The 16,210-nt window shown below is 35.7% G+C and overlaps 1 protein-coding gene across 1 annotated transcript in view; it reads left to right on the plus strand.

Moving 5' to 3' along the window:
- The window catches only part of LOC110019065 (probable ubiquitin-like-specific protease 2B), a gene marked incomplete in the record, with an annotated part of 90,832 nt that extends 78,300 nt beyond the window's left edge, over positions 1 to 12,532 (plus strand). Inside the window, 4 exon segments of the mRNA XM_020716603.1 lie at positions 4,034 to 4,153; positions 6,025 to 6,232; positions 6,343 to 6,434; positions 11,624 to 12,532. Of these exon segments, the coding sequence (XP_020572262.1) occupies positions 4,034 to 4,153; positions 6,025 to 6,232; positions 6,343 to 6,434; positions 11,624 to 12,532 (1,329 nt within the window).
- Between the last annotated feature and the right edge of the window lie 3,678 nt (positions 12,533 to 16,210).

Raw genomic sequence — 16,210 nt, forward strand, 5'->3', positions numbered from 1 at the left:
CAGTGGCCAGTTTAGTCAGGCCAGGCCTCCCCTAAGTCTCCCTCATCAGTCTTCTGGGGTTAGGAGAGGTTCAACTTTATTCATCGAAGCTTCTGGTTCTTTATCTTTAATTCTAGCAACATCTAGATCCTATTACAGCCTATATTGTCTCTCAAAGTACCTGAGGATTTTTCTCCACTTACGAGCATACATCCTTATCGATCTGCTCTCTTGGGGGCCCCCTATTGAATGGAATCAAGTTTGTGTGTCTCGCATATGCTACTGATTACTCCAAAAGTAATCCATAGTCGGCTGACCCTCCTGAACGGGGGTGGCACTGGTGGTAACGTATTGATAGTAATATCCTGAAACGCTCTCTGTCGTGCCTATCTAGTGTTTGGAGTTGGTGTCTCAGTCCTATCATACTCTGTTATCACCAAAACTGGTCACAGCGATGTTGTTCAGCTGGTAAGGACACCTGTGATCTTGGGCTCCGCTGAAGGGAAAAAAACGATGTGATTCCCATCCTTAGTAAAGGAGTATGTGTTTTTGAATTCATCATACTGACTTCTACGATCAAACGACCACAGTCTCCCCAACAATAGGTGGCAAATATGGGTACCAAGTCACACAACCTGATCCTGCAGCAAGCTCCTATTTGAAAACTTCACTTGGCACCTCCGGTCAATGCTGGTCTTGTTCTTCTTCATTCACATCAGAGAATATGACTGGGAGTGCTTTTGAGTGATGATGCTCAATTTCTCCATTTCTCCATTTCTCCATCATCGTGTAGAGGTCTCGTTCTTATTGCTCTCTCCATCGATGATGAGACTGCAAACATTCTCGTTCATAGTGCAACATGTGTGGAATATATCGTGATGAAATCACTGTGAATCCATCGTATCCTCGGTCTGTAAGACCTGTTGAACCACGAAAGCCTCTTCTTCATCTAATGGAAGATGATACACCTCACCATGTTCCTCAGCTGTCTCCTCGCCTTTAACCTCCTCCACGACGCCCTATTCGGTAAAAGAAGAGGCAATGTGCCCAAATCCATGGCATCTAAAGCATTTTTGGGTGGGAATTGTAGGTGTACTAATCTTCTAAGGCTTCTTCTCACTTGTGGTGGCTCTGTTCTTATTTGAACCAGTTTTTTCAACTCTCTGAGAGTGTGCTTCTGTTGGTGTCTCCAGCTGTGGATGGCTATTGACTAGTTGTAGTTGTTTGTTCTATTTATGATACATTTCCACTTTCAACGTTATGGTCCAGACATCTCCAATTGACCAATAGAGATGCAATTGTACCACGTTGCTGATAGCGGGATTCAGGCCTCTCTGATATCAAGCTATTGTATGCTCCTCCTGCTCAACCAACTTGCGCTTCAATTGCAATTGATCAAACTGGTCTGTCAACTCTTCCACTGATAGATCTCACTGCTGCAAGTGATGGAGGCTCAGAAATAGATCTTGATGGTAGTGGGGTGACAAGTATTTTCTCTACGTCTTCCTTCTAATCTTCTCCCACTTGGTGATCTTGTCACCGACCTCTCCCTTTCTCTGCCTCTGTAGGTTTTACAACCACAGGGAGACACTCTTCTTCAACTGGATGTTTGCTAGTTTATCAGTTTATCCTCTAGCATGTCCTTATACTTGAAAATTCGCACGACAGATTGTAGCCAATTTAGAAAGTCTTCTGGATCCATGTCTCTATGAACTCTGGTAGATCCATCTTTATTTTGAAGTCCACGTTTCCTCCATATGGGTCCTTATATGTCGGCCTCTTCTGATACTTGATTCCAAAGCGTCATAGTCTTTTTTCTTCATCACTTCCTCACTGAAATCCTCCATTTGGAAGGGGTTGAAATTCTCGTTTCTTTCGTCTTTTGGACTTTCCCTTTCTCTATTAAGGGTAACTCTTCCTAAGTTTCATTCTCAATGTCTGCAAGCTCCGCTGAAGTCGACAAATCCCTCGCCGTATCTCTTCTTAGGTTGGCTCAGACATTTATTTGATTGGTGGCATGGCTAGGGTTTAGAGTTGGAGAAGTGAAAGAGGGTAAAAATATGTTTTTTTTTTTTATTTGTGGGGGGGGGGGGGGGGAATTAGGGTTAGGTTAAAGTTTGGTTTGGGGATGGGAAAAAAATTGTTTTGGAGGGGTAAGGTGGATGCTTGGAAATCCTAGGATATGACTAAGATAAGATATCAAATGATAACGGAGCTAACCCAAACCACAATAGAAATCAGAAATATTATTGCTAAAATTCAAATATTTTACAACGACGACTCTTCAAAATAGGATTAGGGCGCGCTTGGACGACTAATGAGCAATGGTGAGGAGGGTTGGGATAGTTAGTGGTAGGTTGGTTGGGTACGGGTTTGTGGGTGATGGTGGCAGGAAAGTTTAGTATGAAGAGAACAGACTGGCAAGTAGATGAAGGAGTTGCACCAGAAGATGGTGGAAATTGATGGAGTTACAACAATGGGTTTGATATTGGAGTGGTTTTACAGTTGCAGTGGGGAAGAATAGGGAGTTACAACATTGCAAGAAGGTAGATAGTGGGGTTACGAAAGCTAGGTAGCCGGTTGATGGGTTATGACAGAGACACAAGCTTGTCGGTTGAGGAAATAAAAGGGGTTATCGAAGTGGAAGCAGGGAAGGTTGTCGCGTCGGTAAAGGGGGGAACAGGTGAGGGAGGGGAAGTCGTGGAGGATAGAGTTACAGTTGGAGCATCCCTCAAACTCTTGAAAAGATCACCACCGCATACGAGTTACAGTCGGAGTACCTTCTCGTCTTCGGATACAACCCTAGAGGGAAAACAAATGTCGACGATTAGCTGTACGGAAATTTGAGATTAGAAAGTAAAAAAACTAAACCCCAAGATAGCAAACACATATTTATAGATATATGGGCGGGAAAACAAGGAAGGAAGGCAGGGAGTAGTTCCCTCCTAATGAAAGATGGAGGAAGGGGTCGGTCCAGCCTCCTGCTTGACCGAGAGCCTCCTTCTACTTGACCGAGAGTGAATCCAGTGGCTAATTCAGTCAGGCCAGGCCTCCCATAAATACCCCGCATCACTACCACTCAACTATAAAGAGTTGGAATGAGACTAATGATAATGATGATACCCCTACTTTTTATTGTTGGGAAATGGTTGAAAGCTAATTCAATTATTGAGAATAAAAAAGAATAAAAAACATAAGAGAAAATAAATGCACAAAAACACAAAAACTATATAGAGGATTTTCCAATTGTTGGCTGCATTTTGTTGCCGTTGTAAATTTTATTGTGATTTCATTTTGAAGAATTACGACCAGAAGTTTTCTAATACAAAATACAAGACAGTGCCCCTTTTCTTAAAAAAAAATAAATTAGCTCAGCTGAAAAGTGTATGTTTTTTTAAAATGCCCTTTAATGAAATACCCCTGAAATATTACTTTTTGGGAGTGTTCTTTGCATGAAAACATGGGATGGGGTTCTCCTTTTCACTTCTAACCCCATGCCATCTTTATTCGAAAGGTCAACTTACAACTAATTCTTCATAGCGTGTTTTTTTTTTTTGGCTCTACAAATTTGCACTTTTAACTTCAAGAATTTCACCCCTTTTTAATGTTTTCTTGCTATTGATGCGTCTCCTAAAATCCATCTACGTTTCACTTTACTGGTAGTTTGAACAATGAAACGAAATGTGCCCTTGCATTTTTTTTTTATTTTTTTTTTATATTTGGAATGCGTGCCCTTGCATTTTTTTTTTATATTTGGAATGCTTTGTACCCTCTTCATATGGTGCTTTTTAAAAAATGTCTATGTTTCTAATTCATTTGTTTTACAAAACATTTTAAGACTAATAAAGATTGTTGCTAGAAATGTAGAATATACCAAGCTGTCTAAATTCTAGGGGCTTTTTCTATAAGATTCAATAAATTTGGCCACGTGCGGCACATAAGAAAAAGAAATTCTCCGAATCCGTGTTTTTTTTAGTCGACTCCAAAATGTCCTTGTTATAGTTATTCTTTTGTTTAGAGTGCTCATCTAATTTCTTTTTTTTATGCGATGTAGTTACCGCAACAGGAAAACTCATCTGATTGTGGACTTTTTCTGTTGCATTATGTGGAGTTATTCTTGGAGGAAGCTCCTGCTTATTTCAATCCAACCAGAATCACTAAGTTGTCAAATTTTGTGAGTTCTTCTGTGCTCTATGCGTAATCATTTACAGCAAACTTATTTTTGATCAATTGTATGAATTATATGTTTCATTATGTGCTAGGCTAAATAGGCCTTTACTTTTAGATTGATGTGCAAGAACAACTTGTGTTTGGCTTGTTAGCTAGTTCTTTAGTTAAACGTACAAGCTAAGCTTGTACTAGGTGCATAAGTTTATTTATTAAAATGTGCAAAACACAAATACGGGTAAGCTTGTTAATGTTTTGCTTGATAACAACTCAACGTATGTATGTAATTATGTATATTACCAAAAAAATGCATGGTGTAGAAATATGTTGTGAACTTTACTGATTCAATTCTTCAAGGATTTTGTAGTACAACTATACAAGTTATGTATAATTAGTGAAGTTGATTCAAGTTTTTTTAAAGACATTAGAAAATTCTTCCCTACATTTGAAAGAAAAATATTAATACAACAACAACAAAGCCTTAATCCCACTACGTGGGTTCAGCTACATGAATCCTTTTTCTCCATTGCGTCCTATTTAGTGTCATATTTTCATTTAGTTCTAGTAAATTAAGATCATTTTTAATACAATAAGCCCAAGTTTTCTTAGGTCTACCTCTGCCTTTCTTAACACAAGTCGAATCTAAAACATCTACTCTCCTAATCAGATGATCAGATGAAAGAAAAATATTAATAAATTATCTAAATAATTGAATTCAATTATTTACTTAATGCCACATAAATGGACCGTTGTTATAAATCAGTGAGATGGATACAACAATCCTAAAACCTTATTGGATAGATGCTACTGGATGGAAATTTACATGCAAAAATCAGGAAGATCCATGCACATAAGTAACATCCAACTATCCCACTCGAGTTGGATAGTAGATATCAATCATGTTCTTCTTGGATTTTGGTCTGTTGAAATTACTTTGATGTATGGCTTTAGTGAGTATAACATTTGTTTGGGATTTTTAACTAGTGCAAACAAGTGGATAGAATTGTGATCAATCTTTTCCTTGATGAAATGACAATCAATCTTTGTATGCTTAGTCCAAGCAAACTCTTTCGAATATCTCATATGACATAACGCTACATTTGACTACATTTTTTTCCACAAGTTTGTTTCTCGCTTCTCCATGTGACAAAATGTCATGACCCGCCCGGGGGCTTAGAATTATCAAGGCGGAACTGTCGGTCGGACGGAGGAAAATTATTTAACAGTTTCATTTCATAATTAAATAAAATCCGTCAAAGCACAAAAAAGTCATTTTAATCATGCAACTTAATTTTACAACATTTGATTTTGGTTTAAACTTTTACATTTAACATAAAATAAATTTGAACTAAACTACCTATCAGGTTACGCTCCACGGCGGCTGTACATGTACTCCCTAGGGTTAATCTAATCTACAACTAGTTTTTCTATAAAAAAATTATCAACTAAGTTTAAGTTAAAGCTACACAGTGGGTAAATGTTTCTAAATTACAATAATTCATATTTTAAAGTATTTTTGTAAAAGAGCAGGAAGAGTAAAAGACTGTGCAGTAAAAGAAAGCAGTAAAGAAAATAATTTCATTACTTTAAATTTATTTAGGTTACATCCTTGAGGCAGAATTTTCTGAAGTCCGTCTATTTTCTATTGCTTGGTTGAATTCTGAAATATATATTTAACTTTCTAAGTCCGTTTTTGATTATTATGGTTAACGGCCTACTTTACTTGGCATCCACCTTGCCATTTGCCAGATTTTTGTGAAGTTATGTTTGATTTACTAGCTTGTCTTACTTTGGCATGCTGTTCTTACTTTTGGGTGGTCCGGTCACCGTGAATGTGAAATTTATGTGAATGTTTATTTATGACTGAGCTCTTAGCAGCTTAGTGCAGATTGGTTTCCACCTGCTGAGGCTTCTTTTAAACGATTTCATATCCGTGGGCTGTTATATGAACTTCTAAGAGATTCATCTCAAAAACAAACTCCCACTTATAGCAATGGGGATTTCCCCTGCTCTGGTGATGATTGCGATCAAGCTGTTGCTTTGGAGTTTCTTTCTGCAGAGGACAGCCCATCAAAAATAGGCGATGGTAATTCTTTTTTTGTATAAAATTAATCTAACTTTGAACTACGCAATCTTTTCTGTTTGGTCATTGTAATAAACATGAGGAACTTGTCTGGTTGGCATTGCTTGATCCAGGGTCTGCTTCAACTCTCCTTGTAATTCCTGGCAATAATTTTGAGCAGACCGCAACTTTCGCTTCTCCTCATCCAAGAACATGCCTCGAGAAGGTAAATATCATTTTGAAATGATTTGGTTCACTAGCCTTTCTTTGCCACAATTATTTTTTTATCTTTTACATGCCGATGAACTAGATATTTAAAGCTATGTTTCTTCATTAGATCTGTGAAACTCTTGAGACCAATACAGTGACCTTGTGGCAGTGTTCAGGCCATAACTGTGACTTGTGGCAGTGAGTAATGATTGAATTTTTTTGCATCTTGACTAAGCTAGTCCATCTATAGTACTTTTTGATACAAAAATGGTTTTTTTACCTGGCATTTCATGTTGAAGAATATGAAGCATTTTAATCTTTAGTGAAATTGCATTCAAGACATACATATCAACCCAAAGATGCTATATTCTTGAGTTGATTAAGAGATCAGTAATGATTATTTTCATCTTAGGTGTCCTGCTTGCACTCAAGTAGTTCTTTATTGAGGGTTTGATAAAAAACATTTTTCAGGCAGTCATATGAGTTTTTATTTTAATAATTTTGTCTCCTGGACAGCAAACGTAATAGTTTTATCTATTTATCCGGTATATAACCATTGAAATTTCCTTATTAATGCAAGGTATATGCTCGTGAAGTTTATTCTTTTTGAATACTTCAAATCATCTGGACTGTTGATTACGTTGTTAATTTCATTTGATTGATACGTGTTTAAATTATTGTTTTGTGCCATGAAATTTGGGATCACCTTACTTTTCCTGATAAAGTTTAGTATGCGTCTTAATTTAACATTTGGTTGTTATGTGTTGAAAAATTAAACAAAGAAAATAAAACTTGTATTGAAAAAGAACTCTTAAAGCATATACTTTAAGGTTTTGGTTTGTTAAATATGTGGATAGAAACTAACGTTACATTTGCTTCTGTAGTTGGTCTTTTTATTATCATTTTCGGTACATGCTATGACGCTGGGCTTCTTTGCCCCTAACTTGCTAGATGTCGCGATATTACTGACGTGGGGTGTCGTTGCCCCAGACGCAATAGATGCCATGATATTACCTCAAACCGGTTTAGTCCGGGCAAAGGAGGGACCCTCCTATCCTTCCAAGCATGGGTTTCCCTCTTATTTGGAGCGTGGCCCACTCCTCTTTACCCTAGGTTTATATACATGTTATCTTTTCATGTTTAGGTTAGTTTTTCGTGTGTTTTGTATTGGAATGGCCGCCATCAGCTCTTCTTCCCTTCGAGGGATGTGTCCTATGGTCTCAAGTGGTGTTTCGGCTATATCTTGGTCTTCGGGTAGTGATTATCTTCCCTACCCCTTTCCGTATCCCTTTTGCTTCACAGTTACGCCTTCCTCGTTGTAGTCGCTCCAACAGCAGTTTTTTTGTTGTTTGTCCTACAGTTCCTAGTCATTCAGCCATCCTCCTCGCTGCTGCACCACCAGGACAGTCATCCTTTTGCTATCCCGCAGTCCTATGCCTTCCTTGCCATTGCTGCAGTCATTCCCGCTCGCCGCCGCGACTGCCTGAAAACAGCCTATCCTGGCTGTCTTTTGCTGTTCCAGCCGCTCGACCAACTGTTTCTCTCATTCCAGCCTATTGCCATTGTCGTAACTCCTCTCCTTCTCTACCAACATCCTTCCCACTTGCTGTCATCAACCCGGATAACCCTTACTCATCGTCCCCCGGCTATCTACTTGTTGTCCGGCCCGGTAAGCCGTTGCCGTGTTGTTTTCTTCCTGCCATTTGTCTTTTCCAACCATGTGTGACCTTCCAAACCCTCACCACCCACCACCACCCCAGGATCCAACCACGTGTTTGTATCGTGTAAGTTGTTAGTTTCTATTTATGGTGTCGTAATGTTATTATTTTTTATTCCATTTGGTTGTTGTAAGTCCATATTTGAGTTTCAGTAATAATATTTTCTTTTTCTATTGTGGCTTGGGTTAACTCCGGTATCATGCTCATTAATGATTGCTATGATTGTTATTGTATTTGAAGTTTGTAAGAAATGTTTGGCCTAATGCTGAGGTGAAGTTTGAATGCTTTTCTTTGAATGGAGAAGGTGTGTGCACATGCATGTTTGTGCACAAACGTTTACTAGCATCCTTTAGAAAAGGGATTTACCATTTTCCTTCTAAAAAGGCGAGTCATTATCCTCGCCCCTATTTTACCCTTTGTTCAATTTTTGTATAGTTGATGTCACACCTAACCCGGGGCTTGAAAATTTTAAGGCAGAAGCAGACGGTTATGCAATAATTTTAAATTAAAAACACTATCGCTAACTTATAAAAATAATTAACCACAAGATTGAAAGAGCGACTGATGAGGAAAATCAAATCAATTTAACTATAAAGCAATTGTTAATGTGAATATGATTCTTTCATTTGTTCGCACCTTCGATAAATTATTTCTCTTCTTCCACTCATATTCTAGTTAAACATTTAAGCTCTATAATTGGAGTCGGTTATATGAATTATTTTTCTCCATTGTTTCCTATTAAGTGTCCTATTTTCATTTAATTCTAGCAAATTAAGATAAGTCATATTTTCATTTAATTCTAACAAATTAAGATAAATTTTTTTTATATAACGTGCCCAAACCTTTTTAGGTCTACCTTTACATTTCTTAACATAAGTTGAATCTAAAAAATCTACTCTCATAACCAAATCATCAGATAATGTGACTAAACCATCTAATATTACTCTCTATATTATTTTCTATCTGTGGAGCTACTCTAACCCTTTCACCGATACATTCGTTTCACATTGTCTCAAGTTTCAAGCCGCTCATCCACCTAAGCATTCTCATCTCAACAACAAAACTTAATTTTAAGTCTCTTTTATAGGTCAATATTCTGCGTCATAAAACAGTGAAGGTTTCACCAACATTTTATAAAAATTTCTATTTTAAGTCTAAGTGGTATTGTTCTAGCACACAATAGGCCCGATGTATTCCTCCACTCCAACCATCCAACTTGAATTCTACTAATGACATCCACATCTATATCGCCGTCATTTTGAACAATAGACCTGAGATATCTTAAACGTTCACTACTTTTTAATGATGTGATCGCCCATTGTTACAACTCTACCACTATATGTACTACTGTTAAAATTACATTCTATGCATTCAGTTTCTATCTACTCAAATAAAGGCATTTAGGCTCTAATGTAAGATTTCCATAATTCAAGTTTTTCTTGAGCTCTTTCTACAACGAAAAGCATACACGAAGGTACATCCTTTTGTAAATTCCTGTAACTTGTAAATTCCTGTACCAACATCCATAACGAAAGCAAAAAGATATGGGCTTAAAGCCAAACTCTGATGTAATCCAATTGAAATAGGACAATACTTGGTTGAATGTCTTGAACAATAGACCTGAGATATCTTAAACGTTCACTGCTTTTTAATGATGTGGTCGCCCATTGTTACAACTCTACCACTATATTTACTACTATTAAAATTACATTCTATGCATTCAGTTTATATCTACTCAAATAAAGGCATTTAGGCTCTAATGTAAGATTTTCATAATTCAAGTTTTTCTTGAGCTCTTTCTACAACGAAAAGCATACACGAAGGTACATCCTTTTGTAAATTCCTGTAACAACATCCATAACGAAAGCAAAAAGATATGGGCTTAAAGCCAAACTCTGATGTAATCCAATTGAAATAGGACAATACTTGGTTGAATCTCCTTCTATTTGAACACAAATAACAGATCTAGTATACATATCTTTAATGACTTGAATACAATTCATATCAACACATTTCTTTTCTAGAATTCTCCAAAGAACTTCTCTTGAAACCTTATCGTAAGATTTTTGTAAATCAATAAAATTATATGTAGATCCTCCTTACTCGTTTTGTACTTCTCCATCAAAACTCTCAATAAATGTATACATTCTATAGTAGACTTGCACGACATAAATGCAAACTTAGTATGAGAAATCTTTGTATCACATCTTCACATATGTTCAATTACTCTCTCATAATTTTAATTTATGACACATTAACTTAATTCATTTATCATTTGCACTCTTCTACATCCCTTTTATTCTTAAAAATGTGGACCACAATACTCTTCCTTTATTTCTCAAGCATTTTTTTAGTTTTTAAAATAGTATAAAAAGTTCATAAAGCCAAAAAACTCACAAATCTTCTAAATATTTTAACACTACCACCAGGTCCTACTAATTTCTTACCCTCGGTTTTTTTTTAGTCATCATTAACTTCCTTTTTATTAATACGACGGTAAAAATAAAATATTTTATTATTATTAATGATATTAAGATCACGAAGTTCGATCGTATTTTCAAAAACTTCATTGTGAAGTTTATCAAAATATCTCACCCCCGCCTATATTGAATATCTCTCTAAGTAGTTTTTGTTTTTCAACTTTAGTACACTTTACTTAAATTAAATATTTATCATTTTTTTCTTTGTTTGTCTACTGTATACATATATCTTTCACCATCTTTAGTATTTAATTTATTATAAAGATTACTAAAAGTACAACTTTTAGCATCATAAATTGTTCTCTAAGACTCTACAAGCCACCTTGTATTTTTTTTAAGTTTTCTACATTTAAACCAATTAAAAAAATACTTGTAATATTTTATCTTTTATTGTACATTATTATTTCAATGCCAACTATTTTTATGTATATATATATTTTTTATTTTTCAAGTACATCTTTTGTCACTTGTTTAATAGTGTTTGGTACTTTTCCTACATAAAATTAACTTCTTCATGACATCACAAATCTTGAATCCTTGAAGAGTACTAATAAAAATAATTATTCTAGATGTTAAATGCAAAACTTAAGTCCCCATTTAACTTCTGAAACTAAATTCAATGCTTTGACTATAATATATGTACTCATTAGTGTATTATTTTCATTTTATCTGGCTAAGTTTTACATTTTTGATAATCTTTTTGTGTTTTAAGTAGGTAAATAACATTTAACATTTCTGGGATGTTGTCCAGTATGTCGTTTATATATTTTATGTTGCATGATCTTTCTTGAGGACTTGATAATTCATATTCTAAATCTTAAAAGGAAAAAAACAAAACCTCTTTGTATTTCTGTAATTATAATAACTGAAATGCTAATATAATTTAGGATTCTTTGCTATCGTTTTTTTTTTTCCCTCATATTGTAAATATGAGTGTTTAGGATTATTTGCTAACGACTGGATACACAGACACCCTGTTTTATTCTCTCTTTCTGCTTGTAAATTAGGAACTTGGGGATGCTAAAGCAGACATAACAGAGAATCTAATTGGGGAGGGGAATGAAGATTCATCAGATCAACTGGTTGCCATGATCAAGAACCTAGATGATTGCCATCTACTTGTTGGTAGTCCTACTCAGATCTGTTTAACATCATACAGTGTGAACGACCCGGGATCTCGTTACCTCCCATGCATTCCCGAGCAACCGATGGAGGCAGTTGTGGATACCTTTCCTACAATATTGAACGACCACCAACTTGCTATCTCGGGCGAGAAAGATGGAACACAAAAGCTTACATCTGTAGTCGATGGCTGCACTTTCATGCCTGATAATCCCATTACATCTGGCGAGAATCTGAGTGAATGCGTCAGAAGTTCGCAAGAAATGGATGATGGTAATTCTGAGGTTGAAAAGCATGATGATCCCCGAAATATTTGTGGTTTTATAGATGATCACTGTGATAATGATGAAAAATATCTCAAAACTGGCACAAAAGAAATGTGTGAAGAAGCCGATACATCAGAGATTGAGAATGATAAAGCTGATCATTGTCTACAAAACCAAACTATTGGTGCTAATTGTAAAGTGGAAGAAAACAGCTCCATGGCTGAGGATGGAGGGGACCAAGAGATGAGCCCTCCTCAGAACGTTGCAGAAGTTTCTGATAGTCAAGAGAACAATTTTGTTAAGGAAATGAGCAAACAAAGCATTGATACCATTAAAGAGGATCAATCAGGATCAAATTTTCATGATTCGGGGATTGTCGAGGTGATTTCTCTAGACAATGATGTCGTTCAGCCTAAGAGGAATAGAATCTCTGAATCTGTACAGCAGGTTTCTAAACGCCGGAAGGTCTTGCACCAGGACATACGTCGCCGGGTCACTCGAAGCTCTTCTAAAGAGTGTGCTTCATGACATTTTGGACCATTCACAAATCTAACAGATTCATAAGATTGGTGTGTAAATTTTTAGTGAAGCAGCTATTCATTTCCACTTGTTTTAAGTCTCCGTAATGGATTTCAATTAGGAGTTAATGTTTTGTTACCTGCATTGTAGGAGAAGATTGTGGGGGTGATTAGCGGGTTTAGTGTGAGTTGATGCCCATGTTTTGTTTGTTCAATGTATGTGCTTTTTAACTCTTTACTGTCAAAGACAAGGCATGGCATGATACTCTTTTATCTTTTTGAGAAATTTACATACATACCATACAATTCGTATATATTTACTTATCTAACACTCAAAAGTTTGATATTTATACCTATAACATATTGGTTTCATAAATCTATGCATGAAAAAGTGCATTTCATTTTTAAAATGGTGGTAATATTATTTTTTAGGTGATGTTAAAAATTTTGTGGTATGCATATAAATATGAATGTTTGGTGTGAGATATTTATATACATAAGAATTATGGTGGTATGTATGTAAATGTGCAATCCGATGCACATTTACATGCATACTCCATAATTCTTATGCATTTACATATTTAAAACCATGATATTTATATCCAAAACAATAAAAATTTTAACGTCTTGTCAAGATATCGGTATTATTATTTTAAGAAAAGGTGGAATATATTTTTAATGAATATATTATATTCATGTGATTATGATGGCGAAGTGTTATATTACAATTATAAAATTGTAGGTGTTAGATATATAAATATATAGAAATATGAAGCATGTATGCAAATTTTTTTCATATACTTGTATTAATACTGTGTAATGATGCTTGTTCATCAGCTCATGTGATTTGAGCTTGAATTTGTTTAATTAATCAAATTTGAGCTCGAGTATAAATCTACAGGTTCTAGTCGGCTTCTAAGATGATTTGTTTATTATAAAAGAAAAAACAATATTATTCCAAGTTGGTGTATAATAAAATTTTGCATGGCGCAAGTTGTGATATATCCTCATTCCATTTGAGTAGTACAAATAATATTATTACAAAATTTTCAAGCACTAAAAATTATTAGTTTGCATAAAATATATCTAATTCTCAATGACTTGCGAGATAAATCCCTAGAAGTAGGAACATGGAAAGCAAGTCCGTTAACATGCAAATGCTCCTAATGCCACATTTGAAACAAGTGTAAACATCCTACTATTTTAGCACGGGCTAAATTTAACTCTCTATTCAAACACGATAACAGAATCTCTTAGAGGGTATTGTGAAAATATGTTAAAATTTTAAAATAATGATAAATATTGTAAATGCAGGTGCGAACCTAACGTATTGGTAAGTAAAAAACATTCAAACATGCATAAAACATATGCTCTAACATGACACAAAAAGTAGGATAATTCATTCTTGTAAGATTCTCTATAAAAGGTCAATCTTAGCGAACGAAGAGGTGTAATAGTATGGGATTGAGAGTAACACATTCAAAGTTTGTCATGACTTTTTTGTCTTCGGGTTGATGAACATACTCATCTAGATGTCTTCATAATAAATCATCACAATAATATGAGCAGCTAGACCAATGCAACTTCAGCTCAATGAAAATATGATTAATCAGGGCTCTCCATTCACCCTAATGCCAAGAATAATTTGTACATCATGTAGCATGATAGTGATCTCACATGTGAAATAATAAAAGTTTCTTATCACATTATTAACTACAAATAGATTAATAACATACAATTTTATAAAACCTGTTTGGCTTATCATAGGTTATGATGTAGAAGTCTATTAAGAAGTTGAAGGGATTGATTTGCCAAACGGAAAAGAACTGACTTGATTTATATCAAGGACCAACAAAACATAACTTCATTTATTTATGCTGTCAGATTATTGCGTACAAATATGAATTAGACATAAAGAAGATGAAATCTCATGTTTTGTAAGCACATATGAAAAATAATAATACTAATATTAATAATATATATATATATATATATATATATGAAAATATTTCTCCTTCTTTAATAGCTGATATTATTTTTTTTCGTGAAAGTAGAGGGGTTTTTAGCCTATAAATAGGCAAAGGAGAGGAGAAAGAATGTGAATTCTCAATCCCTTCATAAGAGGTGATCTAATATTTCCCAGAAGAAGAAAGTCGTCCTCGACTTGCGTGGTAGAAGAGCAAAGGGACCTTCTTTCACGTTGTGGTGAAAAGGAAAGTAGATCTCGTCCTGCATAGCAGATAAGTAATGATATCTTTCACGTTGTGGTGAAAAGGAAAGTAGATCTCGTCGTCCTGCATAGCAGATAAGTAATGATATTTTATTTCGTGTTGCGGTGAAGAGGAAAGGTGTGTTCGTCCTGCATAGCAGACGAGCAATGAGATCTTATTTCTTGTTGTAGTTAAGAGGAAAGTCGTCCCCTTCCCACGAAGCTGACGAGCAATGGGATCTTTTTTCACATCAGTGAGATGAAGAAAGTTATATCAGTCCCTACCCAGTAGGCGACTCGAGATCTTCTTGCTTGTTGTTGCTGCACACTTTGGTGGAGATGAAGAAATGCTAGATTTTTCCCACCGCACTTTGGGGGAGAATTTCATGCTTCTGTAGCAGTTGTATCTTTTATAGCATTTGTGTCAGTTCTTGTTAGTCTTTAGCCTTTTTAATCATCTGATGTGACATTTGTAAATGATAATGCAATTCTTTATGCGTCTTTGGCGTTGTTTCTGAGGGTGTTATGGCTTCTCAACCATACAAAATTTTGCAATTAAAGTTAGTACACACACTTTATAAAATAAAGAATCGGGTACCTTTTGAGGCTCGTGCCTTGTGAGATTTTGCCCTCTTAGGTTTATGTCTTAGAAGAGTTTGAAATGAACCGGTACCTTCTAAGGCACATTCTTCTGAGGTTTTTTTATGTCCCTGTGCAGTTTCAAGCTTATAGCTTTTTGAGGTCATTAATGTACCTATTCATTCTGAGGCTTGTAGCCTTCTGAGGTCTTTAATATTCATGTGCATTCCGAGGGTTGAAGCCTTCTGAGGTCTTTGATGTGCTTGTGCTTTCTAAGACTTGTAGCCTTTTAAGATCTTTGATTTACCTGTGTCTTCTGAAGTTTGTAACCTTTTGAGGTCTTTGAATGGAGACCTTGTCAATCACTTGCTCTCATGAATTCTTTCTAGTGAGGACTATGTCCACTACTAGCATCCCATCAAGAATTGCCTCTCGGTCTTGCTTCCAAGGGCATGGTAACTTTTCGTTGAGACTTGCCTCTTGGGCTCTAGAAGTACCATATCTTCTCACAGAGTCTTGCTACTTGGGCTCGACTTCCAAGGGCATGATGACTTCTCATCGAGTCTTACCTCTTGGGCTCAACTTCTAGTGTATTGTATCTTCCCATTGAGTCTTACCTCTTGAGCTCAACTTTCAGAGGCATGGTGGCTTCTTATAGAGTCTTGTCTCTTGAGCTTGACTTTCCAAAAGTATCATATCTTCCCATCGAGTCTTGCCACTTGGGCTTGACTTTCAAGGGCAAGGATTAGGACCTTGTGTACCACACACAAATCTTTTATGAGAAAATAAGAAAATTTTACTGAAATGACAGTTTAAAGCAACATGAAAATTTTACTAAAATAAAGCTAAAAGTTTATAAGCTAGTCTTTTACTCAAATAAGATAATTCCAACAATTCTCT

Source organism: Phalaenopsis equestris, unplaced genomic scaffold (assembly GCF_001263595.1).
Source record: "Phalaenopsis equestris unplaced genomic scaffold, ASM126359v1 Scaffold000044, whole genome shotgun sequence".
NCBI classification, from domain to species: domain Eukaryota; kingdom Viridiplantae; phylum Streptophyta; class Magnoliopsida; order Asparagales; family Orchidaceae; genus Phalaenopsis; species Phalaenopsis equestris.